Source organism: Euleptes europaea, chromosome 1 (assembly GCF_029931775.1).
Source record: "Euleptes europaea isolate rEulEur1 chromosome 1, rEulEur1.hap1, whole genome shotgun sequence".
Classification (NCBI taxonomy): domain Eukaryota; kingdom Metazoa; phylum Chordata; class Lepidosauria; order Squamata; family Sphaerodactylidae; genus Euleptes; species Euleptes europaea.
Genome location: NC_079312.1, coordinates 130,257,367 through 130,275,672, shown reverse-complemented (window position 1 = coordinate 130,275,672; position 18,306 = coordinate 130,257,367). Strand labels below are relative to the sequence as shown.

The 18,306-nt window shown below is 44.7% G+C and overlaps 1 protein-coding gene across 1 annotated transcript in view; it reads right to left on the bottom strand.

The window, feature by feature from the left end:
• SPATA20 (spermatogenesis associated 20) overlaps positions 1-13,524 on the bottom strand; it is a 50,230-nt gene extending 36,706 nt beyond the window's left edge. The window contains exons 1-7 of the mRNA XM_056853417.1: positions 13,386-13,524; positions 10,461-10,525; positions 9,035-9,189; positions 8,777-8,920; positions 6,869-7,070; positions 6,647-6,777; positions 5,229-5,333 (exon numbers count right to left, since the gene is read on the bottom strand). Coding sequence (XP_056709395.1) covers positions 5,229-5,333; positions 6,647-6,777; positions 6,869-7,070; positions 8,777-8,920; positions 9,035-9,189; positions 10,461-10,525; positions 13,386-13,495 — 912 coding nt within the window. The 5' untranslated portion in view covers positions 13,496-13,524. The remainder of the gene's footprint in view (positions 1-5,228; positions 5,334-6,646; positions 6,778-6,868; positions 7,071-8,776; positions 8,921-9,034; positions 9,190-10,460; positions 10,526-13,385) is intronic.
• Between the last annotated feature and the right edge of the window lie 4,782 nt (positions 13,525-18,306).

Here is an 18,306-nt window from a genome sequence, read left to right as displayed (position 1 = left end):
CGCACTGATCTTCCAGTGTACTGCTTAACTGAATGATGAAGAAGATGAAGATGATAGAGTTAGTTTTTATATACTGACTTTCTCTACCTTTTAAAGAGAATCAAACTGGTTTACAATCTCTTTCCCTTCCTCTCCCCACAACAGACACCCTGTGAGGTAGGTGGGTAGGGTTGCCAGGTCCCTCTTTGCCACCAGCGGGAGGTTTTGGGGGCAGAGCCTGAGGAGAGCGGGGTTGGGGAGGGGAGGGACTTCAATGCCATAGAGTCCAATGGCCAAAGCAGCCATTTTCTCCAGGTGAACTGATCTCTATCGGCTGGAGATCAGCTGTAATAGCAGGAGATCTCCAGCTAGTACCTGGAGGTTGGCAAGCCTATAGGTGGGGCTGAAAGAGTTCTGAGAGAGCTGTGACTAGCCCAAGATCATCCAGTAGGCTTCAAGTGTAGGGGTGGGGAAACCAACCCGCTTCACCAGATTAGAGTCTGCCACTCATGTGAAGGAGCAGGGAATCAAACCTGGTTCTCCAGATTAGAGTCCGCCACTCTTAATCACTACACCACGCTAGCTGACTAAATGATAGCACTGGGGCAGAAGGGACTCCAGTCCTGAGACTGGTTCTGTGGTGACATGTTGGGTGAAATCCTTTCTTAATTCAGAAATAAATATCAACAAAAATAGAAATGGTTGAGGTTGCTGCATTCAGCTCACCTTCCCGTTTCTTCACAATGACTGCCCCACCCACCACTGATCCTGTACAGCTCTTGCTCCCAACTGCCCTTACTGATTTTTTCCCCCACCCCAGCCCAGCCCAGCCTGTGCCAATTGTTTTTTTGGCAGCAACCAAAATTTTGGACCAAACCAGGCACATCATGGAAATTTAGTCTGATTTGTCTGATTGGCACAATTTGTTCTCGTGGAATTCACCTTTGCCGTTTGAGGAAGAACTATGAGCAAAGAGGATGGATAAATGGCCAGAATTCACACCCACGGGTGAACTTCTCTTAAGGCTACTTAACAAGGTTAACAAGCTGTGACCATGATGGTGCCAACAGCAGGATGTGAAAGTGAGACAACCAGGATCATCACAGGATGGGGAGGAGGCCTAACACAGGCAGCGGGCGGCTTCGTTTCTCGGCTTCCGTATCTAATCCTCAGAGCCGAACCGCATCTGGGCAGCCAGGTAATGGGCAATTAAAATTAGCGTGGAGGAGGAGAGTAGCTTACCTTCAAAGCTCTCGCCTCCCGCTATGGCCAGCAGCACTTCTTGCTGAGGATCCAGTGTGCTATCGCTGGCTTTTAAAAAATTATTAACTGGATTCAGTCCATATCCCAGTCTTCCTTTTTTTTCCCTGTGCCTTTTGACAAGAGGCTTTACAAATCATTATTGAAAGGCAGGAATGGGCAGACTTCATGCCTAAGGATCTGCTCTACCTGCCAGAGTTCCCACTTCAACCAGCCTCAGCAAGGTCCAAAATAGCTTCCCCAGGAGGAAGGGCCCTGCTTAGGGTTGCCAACCTCCAGGTACTAAGTCAACTATAAGGTATATACAACACATAAATACAACATACAACAAAGCACCCAAAGGTGAAAGAAGAAAGGGAACAGTTCATGTATGACGTGTCTCAAGGAGTACAAGCATCATTCTTCTGCGCTTTTCTCAATGCAGGTGAGTTGGAGAATATCAATATTCAATGAGGGGAAAAATTCAACGAGGAAAAAATTCATAGAGGATACAGCCATTTCAAATTCTTTGAATATAAATTCTTCATCAGTCCATAAAATAAATTTGCCATTTTCCACACTTAATCTCCTATAAAATTAATTTAACTATATAATAAAATACATACTTACAATAAGGTTCCTCTTATATTGCACATCTTAACTCCTCTGACTCTGCCCCCAAAACCTCCTGCTGGTGGCAAAGAGGGACCTGGCAACCCTAGCCCTGCTGCCCACAGGAGCCATAGATTTAAAACACATGTTAAGCTTTGTTCCCTTAATCATTTCTAAATGGTCTAATTAATGAGAATATTCACATTTTTTTAACCCTGCCATTTTGGCCTATGTGCTGCTCCTCTGCCATAATTTCTATCCCTGTTTAGGACTTCTTCCCAGAATGATCCTAACCAGTCAAGGATCACCTAGCATCCGCGACATCTCATACTGCATTTAGAAGCTACAGTGACATTCAGTCCAGAGTTCTGCTTCCCACACTGGCCAACCCAATGCTTCCAAGAAGCCCAGCAGAAGACAGTAGGCCTCTAACCTGTAACCATTTTTTACAGGCATGATGCCTTTGAATATGGAGGTTCCCATTTAGCCACCGTGGCCAGCAGCCAGTAAAGATGCGCCCAATCTCTTTCTGAAGCAGCCCAAGGCAGCTTCCCTCTGTCAAGAGGTAGGTTGGCTCACGCAAGGATGTCTAACGGATCAAGGAACTGCACCGAGCATTTGGTCCAGTCATAAAACTTGAACAAACATCCTGCTGGATGAGAAAGTGCCACAGAGGGTCTACGTCAAAGCCTGTACATGCCGTCTGCTTATCAAAGGATCTAGCCTGGTTGTTAACAGCCTGACCAAATGGGAAGGAAGGAGGGAAGCCCATTTCTTTAAGACAGGCAGAGTGAACAACGGAGTCAAATCTCGCTCATTCACACACACACACACGTGCGCACACACACACCCTGAAACAGGGAAGATGGAACCTCCTGAGCCTTCACTTGTACTTATCTTCATGTATGTATTAGGAGTTAGAAGTTTTTCTTTTCACCGCACCAACTTGCTTGAATGATGTTTGTTCCCAAACCTTTCAGATTATACTGAAATAAAGCCTAAAGCTTTTACAGGAGTGGTTTACTGTTTGCAAGGGTCCTACCCAGACTTGGCTCCGTCTACCCTGAAAAGGGATCGATTCCAGCATTCCAGACAGTGGGACAGAACACAGGGAGGTGACAGGGAGGCCTAACGTGTTCCCCTTGGAGTTGTGTTTAAAAAAAAAAACCTTCTGGATATGCCACTGACATGACGAGAAAGTTGCGCGGTATCCTTTAACCCTGCACCAGGCTTCCCTCTGATAATATTCTTCCCACCTTGGTGAAGTGTTCTCAGGGCCACTTACTGAACAACACTGGTTGGATATTCTTGGGGAATTGGGAAACTTTGTATAGAGAGTGGTATAACAGGAGGCAGATGGTACAAGCTGCCCACACCCAGCATTTCCCAGGACAAACAGCTGTGGCTGACGTCCCAAGCAAACGCATTCTGCCTCAGAGCCCACGCACCACAGAGGGGACGTAATACTCATTGCTCCACTGAACCATTTCTTGTTCCTCTCCCCTCTCCGAACAACCCTGCGCAACTCAACAATGCACAAAACGACAGGCCTACGTGTTGCTCTCAGCTTTCATTACAGTCCCAAGGTGCCACGACACTGCCAAGAATAATTTCTAGATGAAAGAAGAAACTCTCCCCCCACCCCGTGCGTTCTGTTGCCATTGCCCTGCATTGTACTGTCGCAGTCAGCCTGACAGGAACAAGGAGGCCAATAAGCCATTCCATTTCTTCTCCTTTACACTGGATTGATCCTGGAACTGGGTTCAAGAAGCTTAGTTTCTATTTACATTTGTGTCTTCTCCCCTAGTCGCCTTCTCCACCTCAAAGCTAATTAAATCACGTGTTTCCTTAATAAAGGGGGGGGAGTGAGGTTGAAGAGAGCATTCAAATAGTGCTCCCAGCTGGCTGCCGATTGTGAATCCTGCCTCAAGTCCCTGGGCTCACTGAATCTCAATGCAGGATTCAGGTAAGGGAAGATATAACACCCCAGTTGGGCACCCAAGGTTGGGTGGGTTGGAAAAGGAAGGAAGGAAGGAAGGAAGGAAGGAAGGAAGGAAGGAAGGAAGGAAGGAAGGAAGGAAGGAAGGAAGGAAGGAAGGAAGGAAGGAAGGAAGAAAGAAAGAAAGAAAGAAAGAAAGAAAGAAAGAAAGAAAGAAAGAAAGAAAGAAAGAAAGAAAGAAAGAAAGAAAGAAAGAAAGAAAATATGTAATTTATTAGAAGCGCTATATAAGAATTAAAAATATTTAAAAACCGTCTGTCAGCACAAGCCAAACACGTTTCGGCCTATATGGCCTTCCTCAGTGGTCTATTTAAATCATATATAAAACATGCACACACATTACAAATATATTTACATATACAGGCAATATACAACAGACGTTGTTTGACATAGGTTGATACTTGAACACAACTTTTGTGAGAGACATATACAGCCCAGCATAAAACCTAAGACAATCCTACCAGATGTTGGTGTAATTGGTAATATATACAACCTTTTACATGCCTGGTCTGTTGTATTTTGCCTGTATATGTAAATATATTTGTAATGTGTGTGCATGTTTTATATATGACTTAAATAGACCACTGAGGAAGGCCGTATAGGCCGAAACGCGTTTGGCTTGTGGTGACAGACATCATCCTTAAGAAATACCATTGTGCTATTTTAACGGTTTTTAAATAATTTTAATTCTTATAATAAATTATATATTTATTATAAATTATATAATAAATTATATATTTTCATTATTTATTTATTTATTTTTCATCCCACCCAACCTTGGGTACCCAACTTCCGTTTTCTAGGTTGGGTTCTATTCCCCTCTTTTTTCTTTTACTAGATATAATACCCCATCCAAATGATTCAGCCTTGTTTTGTTCTTGTGGCCTGAAAGAGCCATTATGGCGACAGGTTACAAGGATGGTGTTGTTCCCAAAGTCACCCCATATATGTGCCTGATTGGGGTCATGGGATAAATAACATGAATGCAGGAAACTTAGAAGGAGAGAGCAGTCATGATATTGCTCAGAGAACTGCCGTATTTCCCTTCTCTGGTACGTGTGACGTCATTGGGACAGAAACAAGCAAACGCAGCTATCCTTCAGAGAAGAATATAGAATTCCACTGTTGAGGAAATGCACCTAATTTATCCTTTCTCCCCAAAGTATACCTGCATAATGTCCTGCTTTGGTTCCACTCTTTGCTTGACATGAGCACTGTTCATATCACCGGCATGCATCCAACCATGCATTTCCTCTGACAACAGCATTTCTAGTCATGAAAGAAGTGATTTCCACTCATTCTTCCTTCCCGCTACCAGATACATGCGACCAGTTCTTTCTGGCCCTCTTCTAGAAAGCCCAGGGTATTGCTTAGACTTAGGGCATCTGTGACGGAATACCTGAAATGCTTTGGCATAGGCTGCTGCCAGCTGCCCCTGATCATACAGCATCTTCTCAAAGTGAGGGACGTGCCAACGCTGGTCAGTGGAATAACGATGGAACCCCTACAGGAGAGTGGATAGAAACAGTTTTGTTATCACTTCCCCCTACTTGAGACTGTGGCTAGATCTTGTTTTCAGCAGAACATTGTCTGCATCTTTAAAAAAAAAAACCCTCTGAGGATCTAACTACATGCTGCGTTTTCTCCAAGGATGTCGCTGTATCAGGTTGAGAGGCGTGTTCTGAACTACTGTAATTGGATCAGGACTGTGGTACAAAACAAGAGAGGCATAGACACACACACACCCAATGCCATTTTACCTGAAACAACCATGGGGAGTGCTATTTACTCCCCTGTGGGCATGTAACGTGTAGCTCATCATAACATGTGCAGGCCCCAGCAAACAGTACCCTCCCAAGCCTGTTTTAAGTTGATAAAATGGCACGGAGGGAAATGTAACGTGTAGCTTGGCTCGCAGAACTTGCAGACAGGCCCACCTAACACACTGATTCCAAAGTGGTCAGGAGAGGTTACTACTGGAGGGGTCACTGAGCACCTTGTAGCATGGCTAGAAGTTATAACTGTGTTGAGGGAATGCCGCCTTTCTGTGGACACTAGACTCACTTATAAGGCTGCAGTGGTGCTACTCTCTCTGTCCCTGCAGAAAGGCACCATGTCGTAATGCCCACCAGCCAAAGCTGGAATAGAATTGCAGAAGAACAGCCAAAGTGGTACAGGGACAGGAGAGGAGACCATGTACAATAAGTTTTGTTGTTGTCGTTCCCAAGAAAGGTAACAGTGCAATCCTAAACACAGTTATAACCTTCTAAGCCAATGGACTTAGAACACTGTTAACTCTGTTAAGGATTGTACTGCTAGTAAACCTTTCCTTCCTCTGCCCATCTTATTGGGCAGCCAGAATGCAGTGTTGTTAGAGAATCTGGCCCTGGTAAGCACAGGCTATATGAGCATGGGTTAACATGGGGGTATCTGGGGCTGGCAACCATGTCATTTGCAGGATTGCCTCAGTCAGGACGTTTATAACAGGGTCTCTGTAACAATCCTGACCCACACGATAGATGAAATTATCTTACATTAAACGAGCTGGTCCAATAAACAACCTGGGAGTCTTCTCTTCAGGCATATACTTCTGGGTGTTCTTTTAAACAACTACTGTTTTTATTCTTCCATGATGCTATGCTCGTTGACTTTATTTTTATCTACCTTTATCCTCAAAGTGGATGATCGAGAGGTAGATTTGAAAGCTAAAACTGGGATGGGTGGAAGGTGGGGCAAAGGCTACTAGGTCCTGAAGTACCCTGTGAATCCTCCAGTGAAGTTTGCGAACCTCTACACTAACATTCTCCCCCTCCTTACCTGGGCAATATGGTCATGGATCCCACCGTATGCCATCATCTTGAGTGTGTGCAGTGCCATCTGCAGGGCCTGTGCCCCTTCAGAGGCTGACCGATGAAGGGCCCAGTAAGAAAACAGGAAATTCAAGTTGACTGAAATGCAAGAAAGCAGAGAATCGGTATCAGCTGCTTATGCCATGCTACTCTCTCCTTCTGGGATTGCTGGACTAGATCTTGAACTAACCTGGAGTAGGAAATTTGGGAGACTCTGAGAATCCACCATATTCTTCATCATAGGACTCTATCAGTTGTTGGAAACATCTGGTCATCACCTCTTGTGAGGATGGGGGCACCTCCTCCCCTCGTACACCCACATCCGTCCTGGCTAACAGCGCAGATATAATTTTCTGGCTGTTTTCCAAAAGGGTAGCTTTGTTCCGTTTCCACTGGGGGGAGGGGGAGAAACAATTTAAATCTATTGTTTTTCTAGTAGTTACTCATGACCTTTGCTTCATCCAACTATCCCTCTCCTCAGAAAAACTGCAATCCTTTTCTGCCTCGGTATTGAGGCAAACTATGTGTGAAGAAGTGAGCTGTGGCTCACGAAAGCTCATACCCTACCAGAAAATATTTTTGTTAGTCTTTAAGGTGCTACTGGACTCTTGCCCTTTTTGACTATGTGTGAATACTCCACAAAGGTCACTGGTTTGCCATCCAGGATGTCGTTCACACATATGAATTCAGAAAGGTGGTTGCAGAATGTGCTCTACCTTCCCCTAAAACTACAAACAAAGGGCCAGAACTGGATGCATGTTTTGCCTGTTTATCTTCTTCTCAATGAAGCATGGCTAGCCAGAGTTCAAAGGAGGAATCCATCCAGATATATATGGTTCCAATGTTTACTACAGGGTAAATGACATCTACTAGGAAGTGGCATCTTATTTATAATTTAAAGCCATCATTAAAAAAACACATTAAAAGCTAAAGAGGAGTAATTTGCATAAGCTAATTACAGATTTAATAGAAAACTTCCTCATAATTTGCATGAATAAAGAGAGTCCTAACCATATGATCCTAAGCAGAGTTACACCATTTTAAGATCATGGCCACAGAATGGTATAACTCCTCTGTGTGTGTGTGTGTAAGAATATCAGGCATTAAAATGTTTAAACATTAAAATATAGATTTTAATATACATTTTAAATGTTAACAATACAATAAAAACACCTCCCACCTCCCACACAGAAATGCAGTTGGTATCCCAGCCTGCTTTGCGTCCGAGGTGGCACCAGGGATGAAGACTGAATGTCCACATTTCTATATGATGCAAAATCATAGTTACATCTTACTGTGGTTAATAAGCCAGCTTCAAACCATGATTTCATATCCAAACTAATCATAGTTAGTAGAGTGGCCCATGCTCAGGTGGTCACAGTAACCACAGTCTGTTTAATTAAATCATAGGGCTTTTACACATTCTCAGTTTCTTTGCGTCTTGCTTCCTGTTTCTTCAGGTTTTTTTTCCAATTTTGCATGTGTTCTGCTCCCTCTGATGGTCGATTCGACATCACACAGCTCTACAGGAAGCATTTTCCCCTGCAGTTTAAATCAGCAGCTTTTTGCACTTGATAAAAAGTTTGTTACATTGAATTGACCACTAGAGGGAGCAAAACACCTGAGGAACTGAAAAGAACCTCCCAAGAAACAGGAAGTCAGATGCCAGGAAAATGAGAATGAGTAAAAGCCCATAGTTTCACATGGTATCTTAACAGAGCCAGTGAGCTGTACTCAGGTATTACACTTGCCGCTGCAACCACCATCACATGAAAGCATTTCCAGCAGCTTTCACACAGAAATTATAAAGTCAAAATCAGTCCCAAGATGTAGTATCAACTGAAACACTGGACTTTGAGAAGTTTCCAGGACTGCACACCAAGATGTAACAGGGAAGAAAGTGCAGTGGTGACTCATTCAGCTCATAACAACTAAGGGACAAATTCATCTCTCCCAAATTCTTTGCCCATCACGATTCATTCATTTTTCACATTAGCCCTTCAAAGATCAAACTAGCACCAGTAGCTATCTAACTTGATCTTCATTGTATTATTCAAACGAGAAAGGCAAACCTCTTGCACAAGCCCGAACTCCATACCTGTTCCAGGATGCGGAGCAACACTGTCCGAAAGCCAACCTGGTAAATTCCATCCTCAGGAGGAAAGTAAGTCCCCCCTACAAATGGTTTGAGATCGGGCGTCAACCATACACTCATTGGCCAACCCCCTCCACTGCTGGTTGCCTGAAGAAAAAGGTATGGGATGTGTTAGGTTCCCTTCTCCACCACATCTGGAGACAACAGTAAAGAGAGGCCCCCCAATGCGTTGTGCTACTTTCCCAAGTTCCAACTCCCCACCTGCACAAAGGTCATGTAAACTTTATCAACATCTGGCCTCTCTTCCCGGTCCACCTTGATGCACACAAAGTTCTCATTCAGAATCTGACCAATTTCGACATTCTGGAAGGATTCTTGTTCCATGACGTGGCACCAATGGCAGGTTGAATAGCCAACTGAAAACAAATATTGTCAATTAATGACAGTTTCAATGATGAACAAAGCAACGGAGAACTGGAATTAAGAGATGAAAACAATTTATTGGGGGGGGGGGAGATGAGAGACGAAGACAAGAGACGAAGAGCTGGTTTTTATATGCCAACTTTCTCTACCACTTAAGGAAGAATCAGACTTTCTCTACCACTTAAGGAAGCTTACAATCACCTTCCCTTCCCCTCCCCACAACAGACACCTAGGTAGGTGGGGCTGAGAGAGTGTGACTAGCCCAAGGTCATCCAGATGGCTTCATGTGTAGGTGTGGGGAAACAAATTTAGTTCACCAGATTAGCCTCCACCGCTCATGTGGAGGAGTGGGGAATCAAACCCAGTTCTCCAGATCAGAGCCCACTGCTCCAAACCACCGCTCTTAACCACTACACCATGCTCGCTCACCATAGCATTCTACATCTGCACACATATAACTTAAAGGGCTTAGAACAAATGAGGGAGGAACTGGTTGAAAGAGAACATATACACAACAGGGTAGAAACCACAAGAAGGATTCTCAGTAAAATTGTGGAATGGTTTCCTAAGATCCATTCAGGGAACAAAACAACAGCACAGTTTTAAAAGTGAGCTGGACCAATATATGAAAAGAGACTGGAAATTCTCCATAAACTGTTTTTACAGTGAAGTACTGGTCAGGTTATTTTAAAAATGTTAAAGCATTAATTCTTTTTTTTTTTAAAACCCACAGAGGCTAGAAACTTTTTTAGAAGTAATTTCTTAAACTGTTTTTAAAGTATCTGAAGATTCTAAAAGCATCTTTATCCTCTTCCAAATCCCCACCTGCTTGAACCAGCAAGTTAAGAGCTCTTCCCTGACAACAGGCCTGGGATTGACGACAGGCTGCATCTCCTGGTACTAGCTAATCTACTTGTGATCCTCTGATTGTTTCCTCGTAAGTAATCCTTGCAGCATCCTTTGCGGATGCCAACTGCACACCCACTAAAAAGACTGCACAGGGGGATCCCAAAAGGAAAGGGGGATGGATTGCCAGAAAACAGCTAGATGGAAACAGGGAGGCACATCCTCTGGAGCGGGACCTAATCAGACCCATTTGTAATCTCCATGCACAAATTTATCTTGTTATAAGATTTAATGCCAGCATTAACTAAACTGGTGTGATTGCTTGTGCTGCATGGTTTTGAAATTTCATATATGCAACATAAGTATCTATAATTCTGCACATAAAAGTCAACATAAAATAAAGCCGTTCCTTTATTACCTGACAGAAATATCAACTTATCCTCCCTCTTTGCCTTGTCAAATGCCTCCTGACCCCATGGATACCTGCAGTTGGGGGAGGGGAAGGGAGACAGACACTGGGATTTGCATCATTACAGCTCACCAATTTAATATGCCTAGAGTTAAACCAGATAGAAGGGTTTAAACACATGCCTCCAATCACTGGCAACTCTAATTGAACATAATTACATATGAGACTCTGTCAAACAGCACAACATCTAGAAAAAGATGTGCAGACAGGGCCTATCCATGCCCAGCCATGGAGCACAAGGCAAGGGACACATTTGGCAGGCTTCATCGGCATAGCTTCAGCCTCCTTGTACTGCTCAGTGCTCAAAGACATAATAATGTTGCCATGAATGAGAAGCTTGAAGGTGCAAAAGTACACCTAGAAAGAACCGGGAGCTGTGCTAACACATCTCGCCTGCCTGATCCACCAGCCTGAACATCTGGTTTATTCTGATGCACTTAGAACAGGCTATGAATGATTTATTTAGATATTTATATCTTGCTTTTTCCCCTCCCAAATGGGGCGTCCAAAGTGGCCTACAACATTCCCTCCCTCCTCGTTCCATTTTATCCTCACGTCATCCCTGTGAGGTAGGGTAGGCTGAGAAGGCATAACTGGCCCAAGGTCATTCAAAGAGAGCTTCCATGGCAGAGTAGTGATTTGAATCTGGGTCTCTCACATCTTACTCCAATGCTTTAATGACTACAACACACTGGCTCTCTACACCAGTGGTCCTCAGCGTGGTGCCAGTGGGTGCCATGGCACCCGCCAACACTCTTTCTGGTGCCCACCAAGAGTTTTTTGGAAGTGTGTAGGGCCAGAGAAGAAGGAGAAGAAGAAGAGTTGGTTTTTATATGCCGACTTTCTCTACCTTTTAAAAGAAGAATCAAACCAGTCTTACAATCTTCTTCCCTTCCTTTCCCCACAGCAGACACCTTGTGAGGTAGGTGTGGCTGAGAGAGTTCAGAGAACTGTGACTAGCCCAAAGTCACGCAACAGTCTTCATGTGTAGGAGTGGGGAAACCAACCCGGTTCACCAGATTAGAGTCCACGGCTATTAACCACTACACCACACTGGCTTTTGCCCATCAAGGCTTCTGATTGGATGTACAGATTTTTTTTAATGTTACTTTGGCAGCAGTTGCCACCATAGCACAATGATCTACACTTGGAATACTGTGTACAGTTCTGGTCACCACACCTTAAAAAAGGATATTACAGAGCTTGAGAAGGTGCAGAAAAGAGCAACCAAAATGATTAGGGGACTAGAGCAACTGTCCTATGGGGAGCGGTTAAGACGCTTAGGGCTGTTTAGCTTGGAAAGAAGGCGGATAAGGGGAGACATGATAGAGGTCTATAAAATTATGCATGGTTTGGAGAGAGTGGACAGGGAGACGTTTTTCTCCCTCTCCCATAATACTAGAACACAGGGTAATCTGCTGAAGCTGGAGGGTGAGAGATTCAAAACAGATAAAAGGAAGTATTTTTCACACAACGCACAGTTAAATTGTGGAACTCCCTGCCCCAGGATGTGGTGATGGCTGCCAGCTTGGAGGGCTTTAAGAGGGGAGTGGACATATTCATGGAGGAGAGGGGTATTCATGGCTATTAGTTAAAATGGATACTAGTCATGCTGCATACCTATTCTCTCTAGTATCAGAGGAGCATGCCTATTATTTTGGGTGCGGTGGAACACAGGCAGGATGGTGCTGCTGCAGTCGTCTTGTTTGTGGCTTCCTAGAGGCACCTGGTTGGCCACTGTGTGAGCAGACTGCTGGACTTGATGGGCCTTGTTCTGATCCAGCAGGGCCTTTCTTATGTTCTTACTATGCTGTTGAAGTTAAGCCGAGGCAATAATTTTGTATCTGGCTCCGCCTCCTGCAGCAGCCATTTTTTGGCAGCCACTTTGTTGCTGCGCCCACCAGGCCGTGTCAGAATTCCAAATGTGCCCGCAGGCTCAAAAAGGTTGTGGACCCCCTGCTCTACACAATGCTGGCTCTGATTATACACAGAATTGAATAGGGGGACACATATGGCGTGAATCCCTACAGTCCAACAGAAAATAGAATTCTTGCTCTCTTATTTGATGTGGGAGAAAAGTAGGGATGTACATGTGTAAATACATAAATAAGTAGTTGCCTTGATTTTTTCAGGGCAAAAAGACATGTCTCTGCTCCAAGGAGTTTATAATTTTAAAAAAGGTAAAGGTCCCCTGTGCAAGCACCGGGTCATTCCTGACCCATGGGATGACGTCACATCCCGACGTTTACTAGGCAGACTTTGTTTATGGGGTGGTTTGCCAGTGCCTTCCCCAGTCATCTTCCCTTTACCCCCAGCAAGATGGGTACTCATTTTACGGATCTCAGAAGGATGGAAGGCTGAGTCAACCATGAGCCGGCTACCTGAAACCGACTTCCGTTGGGATCGAACTCAGGTCGTGAGCAGAGCTTTTGACTGCAGTACTACAGCTTTAGCACTCTGCGCCACGGGGCTCTTAGTTTATAATAAAGGAGCAGACAAATGAGAGAGAGGAAGGAAGAAAGGGAGAGGAAAGGTTTGCAAGAATTTTGTGTATGTGGTTACGCATTCTTAGACTTCGTTTTCAGCTGGGGATGAAAAAGAGGTGCTAAGGAAGAGGCTTCATGGAAAAGCTGAGCGGTGAGCAGAGATCTGAAAGAGAGGTGGCACCACACAGGTCTTCTGGGAAGGAACTGCAGGCCTAGGAGGCAGCTCGGGAGAGGGAGTGGAGGCTCTGAAGAGAACAGGAGACCTGTGTGGCCGGTTGACAATAGTAAAGGAAACGTGTGTCCCCTTAAAAACAATGTTTATTATATCCCAAAGCTATTTTCCCCAAGACCATTCGTCCTCTGCTTACGGAAAGAAAACTGCTCTTACCAGTTCACAGGATTATGGGCATGTTGAAGGAGGTAAGGAGACTTCTCGTGAATCAGACGGTTAGTGTACTGAGGGCTGCCGGAATGGCTGTCCCTCCCTCCTGTGGCCATGGCTAACGCTGTTCTCAGAAGTACGGTTCTGCAAGAAGAAACACAGACGGAGGGCTTTTAGTCTGGCTAATCTCCAAAACCCTAGGGGCTGGATTAGCTCATCAAGCCAGGCTTTTTCTGAGAGCGATTCACCTCCTGGTGAGATCAGCAACTGGACAGGCTCAGTCTGAATTATCAGGAAATGCTACTGCCAGGCCTACACAACACCAGTGACGCAGGCTGGTTTCAGGCTTCCTTGGTGCACAACTCACTGTGTTGGTCAACAGAAATGGATCTTATGGTTATGTTTCAGCAAAGTCACAGCTGAGAGAAGAGCTGCTCTCCCAACCCAAGAGTCAGCTGCCCAATGCAGATTGTCTCTTAGTTGGGTTTATTCTCAAAGTGAGTAGGGGTCGATTATCTCTATTGCGGTTTTAGCACCCAGTTCTTTACCATCCTTATCTTATCCACCCCGCTAACTGTGTAAGGTGGAGGGAAGGTGGCATGGTAGGAAACTCAAAGTGAGACCACCAAGGAAGACGCTGCAGAGGAAGGCAATGGCAAAACACTTCTGCTTGATCACTTGCCTTTGAAGTCCTCTGCTGGGGCTGCGACTTGATGGCACTTACTTACACAACTGCGACAGGTAGGTCGCTAATATTCCCCTTCTACATATGAAAAAGGGAATGACGTTCTTAAGGCCATTCAGAACATTATAGATGTGGCATGTACTCTCATGCCAGTCTGTTCTCACAGCCCCAGTCAGGCAAGTGGGATGGCAGAAGCCACAGTGAGCTCCAGTCCCTGCTGAGTGTAGAGTATACAAGAGCATCCGATACCCCAAATTAGGCACTAGAAGATATGCCCTCAGAGATCCAATGGCTGAACAGGAATTAAAAACCTAGTCCAATGTTAGCATTTCTGTCTATCCACACTACTTCGCTGGCTGTCCTGATCACAAGTTCCTGAGAACCACACAGTACAAATCTCAGATAGTTCTTGCTACTGAATATTTATGACTGCTTCCACAAGAACGGTTTCTCCTGCATGGGCATCAGGAAGCCCCTACACTGTCTGGGAGCACCCAGGTGATGTTGTTCCGATGTAGGCATCACTCGTGTGGCATCCATCTTTTCCCCCTTTGAGCCAGATTAAAAATATACCCACATTAATCCCGCTCAAAGGGAGAATAGATGGGGGCTGCAAGTAGAGCGTCCACCTGGGACTCCGCCCACAGTCACTATGAAAAGGGGCAGACCTAAGCTCTGCATCCACCCCCCTTTAGCCCTTTAAAGGGCTTTTTCCTTTCTCAGCATGACATCAGGACTTGCCAAGAAAGGAAGAGGAGAAATGAGGGGTTTCTAGACCATTGTATCTGCGGGACCTAGGATTGCCAGGTCCCACTTTGCCACCGGCGGGAGGTTTTGGGGGCAGAGCCTGAGGAAGGTGAGGTTTGGGGAGGGGAGGGACTTCAATGCCATAGAGTCCAATTGCCAAAGTGGCCATTTTCTCCAGGTGAACACATCTCTATTGGCTGGAGATCAGTTGTAATAGCAGGAGCTGTCCAGCTAGTACCTGGAGGCTGGCAACCCCAGTTGTTAGAGCCATCTGGATCTTAGATTTTCTGGTTTAAAGTTGTTTAATTTATATTGTACTACAGACTTTTAATTATTTTACATGTTCCATATTGTTATGATGCAGATTTAACTATATTGTGTCCTCGTAAGCCGCCCTGAGCCCTAAAAATCTAATAAAATAAAATAAATAAATGGGGAACGGGCACTGAATTATCGGCACCTCTGTGATTTTGCACAGATGCAATGGGAAAAAAGCAGAAGCAGCTGGGATGGGGGCAGCAGCAGCAGAGAATTCAGTGAGGACAGGTGTGTGCAGATGCCATTCCTAGCCCTTCCCACCCCACTTGTTGCTGCTTCTGGGGCAAGGACATGTTTTCATACACCCTTTGTGGAAGGATTATATGTCAGATGTAAAAACACAAAAATGTGCTTTTAACCACTAATATCACCATAAGCAACAAAGAGCCATGGGTAGCAACTAGCCACAAGGCCTTGCTGGCTATGGCAACTGCTCTTTGGCCCTTGCCCAGGAGAGGCACAACTGGCTACCTCCCTCCCTGTGTTTCAAAGGGTGATCAAGAAGACCTTTCTTTCAGGAAGGACTTTATGACTTGACTGCTCCTACAATCCAGCTGATTTATGGCAACCCCACAGGGCAGGGGTTTTAAACATACGGCCCATGGGCTGGATCCGGCCCCTTGAGAGCTCTTATCTGGTCTGCAAGCCAGCAGAGGCAGACGCACACACCCCAGTCCCGATCTGGACCGGCGGACCTGCTGCAGGCTCGCCAGCCACCCCCACCCCACGCACTTAAGATCTAAGGTCTGATGAGATCAGGCTAGCCTGGGCTATCCAGGTTAAGGTATAAGCCGGTTAAGGGATCTTATTTCAGCCAAGAAGCAATTGTAAATAATAAAAGAAAGATGATTGTATTATCACATCAATACCAGAAGACACCATTGGAAATAATTTTGCATTCTGTTCTGATGCTGAATCTAACTAAACTGCAACCTCCCTCCCAACACATATTTCTTAATTTTAACCGCCATCCACAAATCCTCCCTATGCCTCCTAATTCTTCCTTTACTACAGTCTCAATCCTTCTAGTAATGTACATTTTCCTGCTATTTGCAACACAAATAATTACAACTGATATAAATCTTTTCCCACCATATGTTCCTTACACTCCAAAATCACATAACACTATCCAGCCACTTCATAATCAACGATTGGCATCCAAGACGAAACAAAACCCCAACTTTTCTAGACTGACAACCCCAAAAAAATGCATAACAGAAACAGGTGATAACACCTCCTGCCAGACCTTCCTTGTTTTCAGACAAATCCCTTCTTTCAAAGCATCGCCTTTGCTTAAGGTGATTAATTAATCCTCTTTTTTCAAAACGGCCACAGCATCACCGAACACAGCTAAACAGAAAACACCTTAAAGTTCTGCAGCGCTGCTGCTGTTTCAGATGTTGAGTTATCGGCCTATCTCACCTCCGCGGAGCACCTTTGCCGTTCCTGCCAACCCAAAGAAACCACGTCAGAGCTGTGAATTTTCAAAATGGTTTTGACTCCACCCCCATTCCAGAAGGTGGTTTGTATCTGACCAATCAGAACACACATTTCTAACAGACTCTAGAGCACTGGTTCCCAACCGGGGGTCCGTGAACCCACAGGGGTCCGCGAGAACTAAATTAAGGTCCGCGAAACAAAGTTATAAACCCATAATAAATTAACATTTTCAATTAAAAGTTCTCTATTATAAAAATATATATATTCAAATATTATTCTAAGTTTAATGTTTAACTAACAGTTATGATTAAAGTTTATTTTCAAATTCTCGGAATTTTTATTTTGAACCTTGGGGTCCCTGCACCGAACAAACAAGTCCTAGTGGTCCCTGGTCAAAAAAAGGTTGGGAACCACTGCCCTAGAGTCAGCACCACTGCGGACAGCGTGTCATACTAGGATCTGGGAGATCTGAGCTGGAAGCCGGCAGATGTTTTGCTCCGGTTTTGTGTCTGAACTAGAGTGGTAGGGGTGTTGAGTATCCACACGATTTTCCATTTCCTTCCTCACACTTGGCTGCTTAAACTATACTCGAAAGTAGTCTTGGAAAACCTCACCTTGATTCCTCTGAACTAATGTAATAAGATAAATACGAGAATACATTAAAAGTATTTTGGGACATGCTGCAGTATATTGTCTTTCAAAACCAGTATCTTAGGGCAGCTACCCATCACACATGTAAAACTGGGCTTTTTGTAAAAAACTGGGCTTTATGTATGTAAAACTGGGCTTTATGCACTTGTCCTATGCATGTTTTCAACAGAATGTATGCTAGGAAGTCAGTATTGGTCAATGGCTCCCTGCCACATCCATGTACATTAAAGAAGAAGAAAAAAACATGACCTAAGAATATGAAGGAGACTTATGGTTGATTGTATCAGATTTCTTACCTATCTCAACTATCTGGGAGGAGACAGGTTATTTTTAATCTCAACACTGAGATTTTCTATGTGCCTCTTCTTTATATGAGGCTTTATATGACATTTGATTTCACAGATGAAATATACAGGACTTACAACCAGCTGTGCAAATTTGGTAAGAGACTATGAGCAGAATCCTCCACCCTAAGGAGTCTTCCTTCAAGTGGCTCTTCCATTGGAGGAATAGTCACTCAAAATAGAGGAAGTCTCCTTAGGAAAGGCTTCATACTATGCTTAGTGGAGTGGTAGGATACAGGCCGGTATTGTTTTCCCCGAGGCTTGATAAATTTCGCTGATCATTGACACAGATGCGCTGGTTTCAGTTCTCCAAAGCAAAATAACTTTGTATTGAAGAATTTAGCACCGAAGCAATTAAAGAATCCACAAAACATGGGAGTGGATACAGCACCTATTGAGGATCACTAAGGCTGTTCCATATTTACTATCGTGTAAATCCCATTGGATTTGATAGATCAAATCAAGCCTGAACTGCCCCTAGAAGCTAAAATGACTAAACTGAGGCTATCGTATTTTGGTCACGTCATGAGACAACAAGAGTCACTGGCTGAAAACAGGGATTAAAGGAGGATAAAGGTCGACCGTGGCACGTGACCCGTCGCGAGGGCTGTGGGCGGGGCCAGCCGCGCTTTCGGCCCTCCCTCCCTGCGCGGCAGGGCACCAATCCGGTACCTGCGAGCCGCGGCGGTTCGGCTCGGCCCCAGCCGCCGGAGCAGCGGGCGGCAGCCACGGCGGCCCAGCA